At 37.9% G+C, this 11702-nt stretch overlaps 1 protein-coding gene across 1 annotated transcript; it reads right to left on the reverse strand.

The window, feature by feature from the left end:
• Positions 1–612: 612 nt before the first annotated feature.
• LOC121795568 (protein DEFECTIVE IN EXINE FORMATION 1-like) lies at positions 613–8964 on the reverse strand. The gene is made up of 13 exons (XM_042194101.1): positions 8667–8964; positions 8385–8495; positions 8005–8087; positions 7720–7837; positions 7476–7633; positions 3630–4255; positions 3470–3540; positions 2754–3010; positions 2130–2311; positions 1764–2047; positions 1553–1670; positions 1291–1473; positions 613–1198 (listed from the first exon to the last, which is right to left on the reverse strand). The coding sequence occupies exons 1-13, from the start codon at positions 8816–8818 to the stop codon at positions 881–883; spliced, it is 2661 nt and encodes an 886-aa protein (XP_042050035.1). The 5' UTR covers positions 8819–8964; the 3' UTR covers positions 613–880.
• Between the last annotated feature and the right edge of the window lie 2738 nt (positions 8965–11702).

Consider the following 11702-nt stretch of genomic DNA (forward strand, 5'->3'; position numbering starts at 1 on the left):
GCAGGGAGGCTGGGAGCAACACCCAGCTGGGTGATTTAACGCCCATAAATTCACCCGGCCGGGTAGGATGGCACAACACTAGATTTGTGGGCCCATTTCTTGCCTACCTATAAATAGACATTTTACCGCATTTTGAGGGAGGAAATTTTTTAATTAGAATCTTAGTGAGATTTGTTTCGTCTCTTGAAGAGAGTATTTATCCAATTCCTAAATTCTTAGGTGGTTTGATCATCAATTGATCCAATCAAGTATGATAAGTATAAGTATGCATCAAGGGTTTGTGAATTCCTTTGAGTAGTGGAGCCATTAGTTGAATCTAGTATGTTAAAGATTGCTTAGAGTATTTTTTTCTCCATCAATGGATTTAGCTAATATCAAATTCAGTTTTCTTCATTTCTTGTCTCCCATCAAATCATTTTGGGTCTAATTTTTAAAAGTTAGATCCACACTATCCTTTTTGTTGCTTTTGTATTTTGTATTCAATTGCAAGATCAAACATCACAAAAGGTATAAATCTTGGGTTAACGGGTGTTCAATCGGTGGTTTTTGACTTCTTCTTGTAAATAGGGGCAGAATGCAGTTTCACAAAATAAGAACACATAACAGATCAAATTAGAATCAATTCAAAATTTTCATATATTCTTATCATTGCATAAAATTATGGAACAAGTTTCCTCAGTCACAGCATTGCTTTTAATATGCAATTCAATCAGCCAGCAACTGCCTTTGCCGAACATCTTGATAATTTAAACTCCATGTGCATAGTTCATCCACTTTCATCGATTATGTCTCTTCTGATAGTTTCATGCAAAAACCGTACTTCAGCAACTTCTTTGTAGCTGATGGGTGTGTGTCAGATATTCACTTGCAAAGCTCCATTTCACAAGTCAGTGTTCCGCGAAAATGATGGCAACGGCATGGCTTCTTGGGGGCGGAGGATGACAAGAATGCCAAACATTCCAAGCATTGGAAGGACAAGAAGCCACTTCAAGAGTTTGTAGTAGTACATATGGAATGTAAGTGAAAAATCATCTGAGAAATAGATCCCATTCCGGTCAACCATCTCCACCATTACAGCTCCAGCGGTTCTTACACCTACTGTCGGAAGTTTAATCCGATGTGTCCCAGGACGATCGAAGATCTGGTTTTGCTTAATCGTTCTCTCTCCTTGGTAATTACCAGAAACCAACAAACTTATCTACGATTGCAAACATAGGCTTGGGAAGATTATAAAACATATTGCAAAAATGATAAAAACGTAGGGATATATAGAGATGTGGAGTAACATACCGTGACATTATAAGGTGCTTGGGAGCCAGATGGAAACCTGTATCTATCGACAATCTCGACTTCAACCCAGAAATGCTTTCCTTCTTCATCTCTGAAAGCACGTGATGATGGAGTAATATAAATTCCTTGGCGATTGTGCCGATGTGCTGCATTATTTCTCCCTTGATTTGGTGATCTCCAAGCCTGGAGTTACAAGATTTGAAAGACAAATTGAATAAAATCTGCCAACAATAGCAAACAGGCGATATTGTTCAGCTATTACCTTGAGAGGATGGTGTGGTGAAGGGGTTGAAAAACAGAAGACATTTCCATTCATGGTGGCAACTATAAGATCAAGGTCGTCCCCACCATCAATATTGTCAGCCAAAACCATGCTATATCTGTAACAGATCAAGAGTCGTTTTTGGGTGAATGGAAAAATAGTAGTAGCTCAAAGAATGAGCAGTCATGTATAGCACTCCAAATTATCTTACGCTGTTTCTCCAATATCCACAACATCAGCACATGAAGTAGGGCCATCTATGAGGTATAAATACCCATCAAATGATGTTGTAACAATCATAAGCCCCTTCTGCTTCTCCCCTCGTTTTTTCAAGTCAACTAGAAGAACTTGATTCATCACTCTTCCATGTGTTCTATAAGGATATGGTCGTATAATTGATCCATCCTTGCCACTTAGAACATATATGTTTCCAGATAGAGTTGGCACAACAATATCGGTGTGACCATCACCATCTACATCTCCAATGGTGGGCCCCTGTAGGAAAGATGTAATTGATCATGTGTGTATGTATATGTTGAATACAACCATATATAGAAGTCAAGATATCACAGGTTACCTGTGGAACAAGGCTCTTCACATGTGTTACCCAAATTTCTTTTCCTTGTGGAGTCCATGCAGCCACATTTCCATGGGCATCAGCCGTTACAAATTCAATTTTCCCATCATCATTAATGTCAGCTGCAACAACTGCTCCTTGAATTTCAGCCATCTCAAGGGGAAACTTCTCTCTAACTTTGCCTGAATCAGTAAATTGGAAGGTAAGCAAAATAACAATAATATATGGACGGATAGGAAACAATCAAGAACAATTTCAGTAGGATTATTCTCCGTAGCATCTCGACTATAACTAGATACCATCCGACCAACAAAGATAAAATTTACACAGCTGACCATGATGAAAGGTGATTTAAGAACAACTTTTTCAGGTCTAAGATAGCATTATTTCCACTTGGGCAATACATTTAACAGTTAGACATTTAAAAGAACCAAGAACTTTCTCAACTAACTGGGCAAAAGTTACTTACTGATATTTCTTTCATATCCACTAGAGAAAGTGACTTGATTGAGATTACATAAATCAAAAATCTAAATAAACTGCTGCAATAACAGATTCTCGAGAAAATTTATTGATAAATTCCATGCAAGTAAAAGTAATTCAATGATACTAATATACACACACCTTTGTGGTCCAACACATAGAACAAGCCAAAAGAAGTGCCAACTAGAATGTCCAAGTTTCCATCACCATCCAAATCAACAACTGTAGGAGACGAATAAATGTAGGCTCGGAACTTTCCAGTTTCAGTACTCATATCCAATTGAGCACTCCATTTAACTTGCTTTGTATCAAGGTTGAAAACTACAACGCCACCAGCAACATACTTTCCGATATCAATACCACCAAGCTCCTTCAAATGTTCTGGATTGTCATAATACCTATCAAACTTCATATACATCAGTTGAAAATACCGTGCAAGCAGTTATGCTAGTAGGCTAGTAGCAATTAATAAAAAATACAAGATATGGCTAAAGAATTAAGAACTTAATCATACTTCCCATGTGGAGTAAATCAAAATAAAGGATGGCGTCAAATCTCAGATCATTTATCAATACGAATTGCTTCAAAGGAAACTTCTAATACTGAGCAACAATAACAGTGACACAAATAACAGTAACAGAAAAGAAGAGTAAAAGAAATTGTGAGGAAACTTTCTGAGTTACCCAATACAAAATTACAAATGAGATGACCATTTTATGATGTTCAGGCACAACAGAGATTTAGCTAAAAGTACACTACAGAGGCTCAAATAATACTGATCTGTTGAGAATGTCACCTAAATAGAGTATGAGGAGGCTATAAATGGAGAGATACTTTACAGGTAGAGGGATACTCACTCATGGTCGAAGAAGTAAGAAACAGCAACAATCATCTCAAAGACACCATCATGATCTATGTCTGTTATAACCTGAAGTTGATCAGAACGAAAAATTATACATTATTCAAATTAACAAAGAAGCTGACAAAAAAAAAAGCTTTAAGCCTTGATATACTTACTGGAGTGCACAAGACATGCGCATCTATGTGAACAAAATCTTCCAATTTCTCATGTTCTGATTCAGTCCATTCCTCGTCTCCCCACAAGGTTTCATCAACATAATCATCATAGTCATAGTTATACTCATCTCCCAACTCATCAGTCTCCCTGAACAAGTCAAATGAAGAATCAGCTTCTGCTTCCAGACCTCCCTCATTTTCTACAGTTGCAGCATGAACATCCTCATTGTCTTTTGTATCTTTAACTTCAAGAAGCCTCCTTCTTGCAGCCTTTCCAGTTTCTTCAGACCCAGAAGCAGAAGATGATGTATCATTTGTTTGTGGTGGTACCTTGATATCTGCTCCCACTGGACTGTCATTATTTTTGTCTTCAGATGAGGTTGTGTTGTTTGATGTGTTGTGATAAACTTCTTCCGGGACAGCATTAGATGAGTTATGGTCACTCGCGGTGGAGTGGGAGATATTTGCAGCAAGTGTGGTCCTATTCAGCTTACTGTTTTGAATATCAGAAGAGATTGTGTGGTTTGATGTGTCATGATGAACTTCTTCTGAGACTGGATTTGATGAGTCATTGAGACTTGTTGTGGAGTGCATAGTATTTGCTGCAAGTGTACTTGCATTGGGCTCTGAGAAATATTTCGAATTAGAGATAAATTTACAAAAATATACACTCCAAAAAGAGCAACATATATCCCACCTCAGGGCTGAGGGGTACACTATGCTACATGGTTAAATTGTCTATAGACATAAGTTTAATACAATGGTTTGCATACTAAACAGAGTTTTAAAGTCAAACTCAAATGGAAAACTGCCAGATGGTATTGAGAGAGAACAGAATAAAAGTGTATCAAGTCAAAACCTGTATAGTGGACAATTTTACAAAGTACACTGTATGTGATAGAGATAACGCAGCTGTTGGCTGGAAACGAACAGAAAATGCATGAAAAGAACAAGGGGCGGAGAAAAAAACCACAACTAACTAGATCGAAACTTGACTTAATAAATTACAAACGATAAAACTTCTCCGTAAAGGCCACACCTCCAGAAAGGATTACATGCCTCCAAAAAGGGCTACAACAATCGCTGCACACTTAAAACTAAGAAACATAAACCTATTTATAAGACTACTATAGACTCTATTTCGAATAAAACTATACACCATCCGTTCCATGTTAATAGAGTCATTTTTCTATTTTGGGAAGTTCCAAGATAATTGAGTCATTTCTATTTTTGGCAAAAAGTCAATGTTATCAATCTCGTATGGCGGCTTATGGCGGTTCGCCTAAAAACCGCCACAGGGATATGGCGTATTAGTATGGCGGATATGGCGGTCAAAAATTAAATAAATAAAATAATACTTATATATTTATATATAATTCAGAAATTAGAAAATAATTAAAATATAACATCTAAATCACTTTAAACAATTAATAAAGTATAAAATACAACTCTAACCTCCATGTTTCTTGCATAATGCCCCATTCCTAAATACAATACACACGCAATGTTGTCAAATGTCGGATATGGCGGTGCTATGGCAGAGACATGGTGCTATGGCGTTTCCACCACCGAATGCCATGCCATAGCGCCATGGCGCCGCCAAATCCGCTATTTGATAACATTGCAAAACGTAACTCTCTCTTTTACTTTTATCTCTCTTCATCTCTCTTACTTTATTCTCTATTACTTTAACACACTATTCTTAAACTCCATGCCGAAAAGAAATGCCTCTATTAACAAGGAACGGAGGGAATAATTAACTAAAGACTCCTAATCCTGCTCTGACAGCAATACACATTGTCGACATGACAGGGAAGTAGGAGTGTGAATGTGGAAGTGGTGTGGAAATAGTTAGTTATATTCCAGTGGGTATTGTTGGTTATCTTTCTAATTTTGTAGTGCATGTTTAGATCAGTTGGAGGTTAGAAGGGGAGGATTTAGCTTGTATTATTTCTGTGAAAGTTCGGCAATTGCTGAATATAAAAAATGTGTAGTCCCTTTTGTGTTCTAACATCTCCAAGCCATCAAGGGTGGTGCCACTACTGAAACATAGCAACATCTCAAGGTTAAATTGTGTCCACGTGAGAGGCGAGGAGCATCAAAGTTATAGTTGAATCTATGGCATTGTTAGAATGGACAATGCGATGAGCACAAGATCAACCCATTGCTCAGCGATGTCTTGCTGATGAGAAAGCCTTAGCCGGCGTGCAAGCCATGCAAGAGTGTCGGTGGCATTGAAAGGTCATAAGGCATTGTTGGTCGTATGGCGAAGGGAGGAAGGGTTGTAGGGCCATTGGTGCCGGTACTGGCTGTGGGGATGATCAGCAGTGTTGGGGGAGTAGAATGGAAGCGGTCTGCTAATGGAAGGGGAGGCAAGCATTGCACAAAATGCTAGAGCCATGTATGGATGGATTTTATTAATTCCTCGGAAGCCGCAATTTTTTTCAGCTCATACCAAATCACTTTCAGTTCTGCAAACGATCACGATCGGGTGTGGTCTTCGACCGCCTTCTCTAATCATTCAAGTCTAGCGTTTGTGCTTTGTATCAAAACCAGACACAAACCATCAGTCACCACACTAAATTGATAGAGATAGGCGGTTGTTGGCTGGACATGATCATGAAAAGCACGAAAAGAACAGGGTACCGAGAAAAAACATAACTAATTGAATAGAAACATAATTAAAAATAAATTACAAATGATAAAATCCTCTGAGAAGGCCACACCTTCAAAAAGGTCTACACACCTCCAAAGAGGGTAACAGCAACTGTTGGACTCAAAACTAATTTTGTTCACACTTTGGCAAACTTCAAAGTTAAAATTGAGAAACATTAAACTATTTACAAGACTCCAACTCGAATAAAACTCTTACTAACTAAAGACTTATAATCCTACGCTTACCTTGAAAAGATGAACTTAGCAATTAACTTACAATTAAAGATAAATATTGCAGAGAACAGAGAGAGCAAGGGAACTACTACTGCAGGAAATAGAACATGAACGATCAATAGCAGTAAGTCCATAACACTATAACACTGAGAAATTGAATTATTGTCTAGGGCACCACCAACCATATTAAGAAAGATCTAGCATAAGATCGCCATTAGTTGTTATTTTATGCATCAGGCAACCACGATAGTCACATATAGGATATCAAAGAAGTTGGTTTTCAAAACTATCAAAGTAACATGATGTGTATTGTTAAATGAGCACGAAGGCACCAAGACGATTAGGTGAAATTTTGGGGCAACAAGGCAACTCCCCCCCCCCCCCAAAAAAAAAAAGAAATTGGGGAGCACTACACCTCCGTCCCACTATACGCGAGTCCCTTTCCTTTGTGGGGTGTCGCACCATAAGTGGGTCATTTCCCTTTTTAGCAAAACATAATACATTTCCTCTCTCTTAATTTATTCTCTCACCTGCTTTATTCTCTCTCTTCACTCCTCTATTTTTTTCTCGCCCAACTTAACACTTTCAATATCAATTTCTTAAATATCATGCCCAAAAGAAGCACCTCGCTTATGGCAGGACGGAGAGGGTATTAATTACTTCTCTGTAAGAATATCCAAAGACACATTACTGAAGGTATAAATGACATTAAATATAGACCTTTCATCTGTAGTTTAAAAGAGCTCTATTAATTAGTTTCTCTTGAGAATATCCAAAGACAAATTGATTAGATGTGTAAAAGAACAACAAATAGAATTTTCCCCTAAACTTTCCCTGTGCCACAGCCAGTGGAATATAGCTCGCTCCAGCTACCTTGGGGCGATTCGAGTTGACGCATGTGTGCAGCGCGCTTTGGACAACACTAATGATGCTTAAATGACAAGGTAACAAACTTACGGTGTAATGACTCCATAAGAGCCTCCTGGACCAATTGGTCATCGTCAACATCAGGATGAGAGCGATCAACAGGATCTGGAAGCAAACCAATATGCCAATCCTTTTTAACTTTCAACCTTGGAATCTCCAGTTTATCTGACATCATGTATCCTGAAACCCTATTTTATGAAACAAGATTAATAAGCTAAGACAGGATAACTATAATCCATAACAAAGGGAAGCATTTTGCATAAACAGCAGTTACCTAAAAAAGAGCACTTCACCATTATAGGTGGCTAAAGCAATTTCTCTGACACCGTCCTTATCAATATCGTAAAGAAGAGGACTAGAGTGGACCGTAGACTGATGAAAAGCTGGCCATCCTGATAAAGTGCTCAATTACAAAATAAACCAAAATTATTCATACAATTATTTGATTCTTTATGCAACTTTCCTTCTAGATGTATAAAAGAAGATAAATCAATCTAGAATATATCTTAAGGTCACTTTGTAAAAAACAAGAAAATTTATGAATTGTTCATGGTGCTACCTGGTAATTTATCTCCATCAGATCCTTCTAGAACTTCCAAGTAATGCACAAAGGAAGGAACTACGACTTCTAGCTTTCCATCACTGGTGTATGAATAGAACTTATCAAGATTCAGATGTGAAAACAAATAATAAATAGACAAACTAACATTATGAGCAGTTAAGAAAGCTCATAATATAAAATCAATATCCATACATGTACATATACAGCAGGCCCATAACCTGTTAAAAAGATCATCTCTTTCACCATCTATACATTTAAATCAAACCTAGGTGGTTTTATATGGCATCAATGTTCCATAAGGGGAAGTGAACAAACATGCAATGTGCAATTAACCATTCAATCAACGAGGGACGAATTACTTGTATTCCTTCCATCACCTGTTAATATCTGCCACCAAGGGAGTTGCATATATGCTAGAACTCACTTCAGCCTGCCACCTAAGTTCCAGATGCTGAGGGCATTGTGTGTTCAACAACTCGTCCTCGTCACTATCGACAGAGAAATTTTACGCATCAATTAACTCTTCAACAATGTTGCAAAATGAATTGCGTGAATCAATCTTTAAATAAATCATAAATCAAAAAAGAAAAACAGGCATTCGCTTCGAACAATATGAACCGATTAAGATTGAAAGCACTAGATAACATTAATAAACTTACAAATTGGGGTAACCAAGGGCATCATCAGTGGCCTCACGTTCCCTAAATTTGTTCGTCTTAGCCTCCTCCGATTGAGATGTGCCATGATCGAAACTCAAACACAACACCGCAAAAACAAGAAAACTACGACACGTAAAACTCCAAGTTTTCATGAAGTAGGCGAAAGAACTTCCACGATTTGAATTGTTCGAAACAAAATAAAATGAAAATTTAGGGCAAATGACCAAGAATTGTAAGTAGTCAAAGCCCTAGTGAGAGGAATAAAACAGTTTGTAGTAGAATTTTAGCTCATACAGTAGAAAACTCTTCAATTCAGTTGTAGTGTATGTAATTTATCCGATAAAAATATCTCTTTCTATTTTTGATAATTTCTTTTCTCTCGTGTGTCTCATTTTTTACTAACAATATTATAATTACTTATTATTTATATGTCTCTTATTTTATACTATTTGTGCATTAATTCACTGTCATGCTAAATGTCTACAGTTTTATAGAATGGAGGAAGTAATACTAATATGTTTATACCCTAATATATTAAAATTTACAAAAAGAATTGATAAGATAACTAATTGTTTAGTCGTACTTATAATCATTGCAATTTTAAGCACACATGTTAGTTTTCTTCAAAACTCGCCTATATAATCAGGAGGGACTATAGAAATTCACATGTTTTTAAAAATGGGATCGAGACTTGTAAACTTTTTATTTAGGGCTCGATTGATTGTTGTGATAGGATAAGATAAGATAGGTCAAAAATGAAATTATCCATAAATTTGGGATATAGATATGTATCACATCATGTGTTTGGTTGACTTTATTGTTAACTTATGTTAAGTAAACATGCGTTTGATTGTGTGTATGCACATACGGATTAGACTATGTGCTCCCCAAATTACCCTCACTTGAAACCCTAGAAAATGTTATATTTAAGGCTTTGAGAGGGATTCCAAAAAGTTCATTCTCACCTCCCGCCATTTGTCTCCACCTTTCCCTCCCACCGCGCCTTCACCATCTGAGGAGTTCGTGGGGAAACTACGGCGAGGCACTATCCAGGTAAAGTGTGATTCATCTTGGGTCGACTTTATTTTTCATTGAGTCGATTTCGTTATCGTCATTGTCATGTCGTCTGTTTGTGCTGATATTGTTGTCATAATCGTTAATTCTTGGGCGAGGTATTTATTAGCATTAGATGATCGATATGCGACTTTAGGCAACGAACAACTAAAAAAGAAATTGTTTTCTGCAGCTCCTATAACTGATATTTTAGGGTTCTGCAACACCTATAATCATTCTCACACACAACATTTACGCTCACTTTCTTATCTGATATTTTAAAAATAATATTGACATTGTATCTACTCTATTCATGTGGTAGTGCAATCTGGTGGAGCAATGACAGAATCTCAAATGCGCAACAATGGTTTCGATGGGTCCCGGTAGCAATGGTGGTTAGTTAAGGTCAATTTGATCAATTAAATTGTCTTTGTTGTTGCATATTTGACGCATTCCCTTGTTGGGTTGGCATGTCTCGTAGACAACAGCAAGTTACTTCGGCGTAGGCCGATCAGAGGAGATAGGTCAAGGCGTAGTTGGCCCGACAAGGAGGAGGCCACCCTAATAGTTGCATTGAAGGACTTGGTTGTAACAGGGTGGAAATCTGATAACGGTTTCAGGTCGGGGTATTTAACTCGAATAGAGGATGCCTTGAAGCGTGATTTTCCGAATACTGATCTGAGGGCTCAGCCTCACATTCAATCAAAGATTACCACCTGGAAAAAATTCTACTCCACCCTAGCCATGATCCTCGACCAAAGCGGGGTGGGCTTCAACAATCACGGGGACTACAAGATAGATTGTGACGATGATTAGTGGTCACAGATTGTGCAGGTGAGTATCCGGATTTAATCAGTATATGCTTACATTCTACATTGTAGTTGGTATTCTGAATCAACCCTTTCCTATTCTACTTTTAGTTATGTTTATGGTTTCATTGATTGATTTTTGTCAATTGTATAAATTAGAAGGACAACAGCGCGAAGTACATGCGCAACAAATCATGGCCTCATTGGGAAGCTTGGAAAGAGATCTATGGGAAGGACCGTGCATCTGGAGATAAGGGTAAAGGCGCAGAGGAGGCCATGAATAAGATGAAAGCTACACAAGAAAACATCAATGCTTATGAAGGAGATTACTGTGTCAACCTGGAAGAATTCTTCGCTGATGAAGTTATTCTAGACCATGTCATGTCTGCCACTGCCGATGGAAGCCAGTTGAACGAGGTGACATCTCCTAAAAAATCAGTTAAAAAAATCAATAAAAAGCGCAAAGCAGTTGACAAAGTTGATGGGTACCTTGATCTGATGAATTGGATGCATGCCAAAACAAATGACCGTCTTCAAACTTTGTCAACTAGGATTGGGTACTAGTTCGATCAAAGTGTCAAGCGATCAGAGGTGTATAAGCTTTTGGGTGTCATTCCTGGTTTAACAATGAAGCATAAGTTCTACACATCTGCGAAGCTTGTGAAAGAGCCGGAGCTACTTGATTTGTTCATGAGTATCCCAGAGATAGATCGCCCGGACTTTGTGGTGTTCCTGTTGGAGACTGATGGTGTTTTAGGGGTTAAGCACTCTTTGGAGTGTACTGGAACTTGTTTTTGGCTTAAGGCACTAGCCTACTTTTTTTGGCTTAAGGCATTATGCCGAACCTTTATCTAACTACGAACTTGGGTTCTTCTTTTTTTTTTTTTTTCCTCAAACACCATCACGGCGGGGGGTTAAGGCGGACCCCCAACCTGTATATATCAAAAATCACCAAAAGAACATACATCAGACGAGCCCAAAAGTGACTCGGTCCGCACGAGATATACAAAACACAAGAGCTAACAAAGCTACTATGGTATCCCCACAGACCGGGTACTAACCATCTAACTAAAGAGAAAATAAACATAACAAAGCACTACATCATAAAAAGAACAAGGAGGATGGCCAAAAGCGGGCCAAATCCAAAGGAAATCAAAAAACCATAAATCAAAAC

This window comes from Salvia splendens, chromosome 3 (assembly GCF_004379255.2).
Source record: "Salvia splendens isolate huo1 chromosome 3, SspV2, whole genome shotgun sequence".
NCBI lineage: Eukaryota > Viridiplantae > Streptophyta > Magnoliopsida > Lamiales > Lamiaceae > Salvia > Salvia splendens.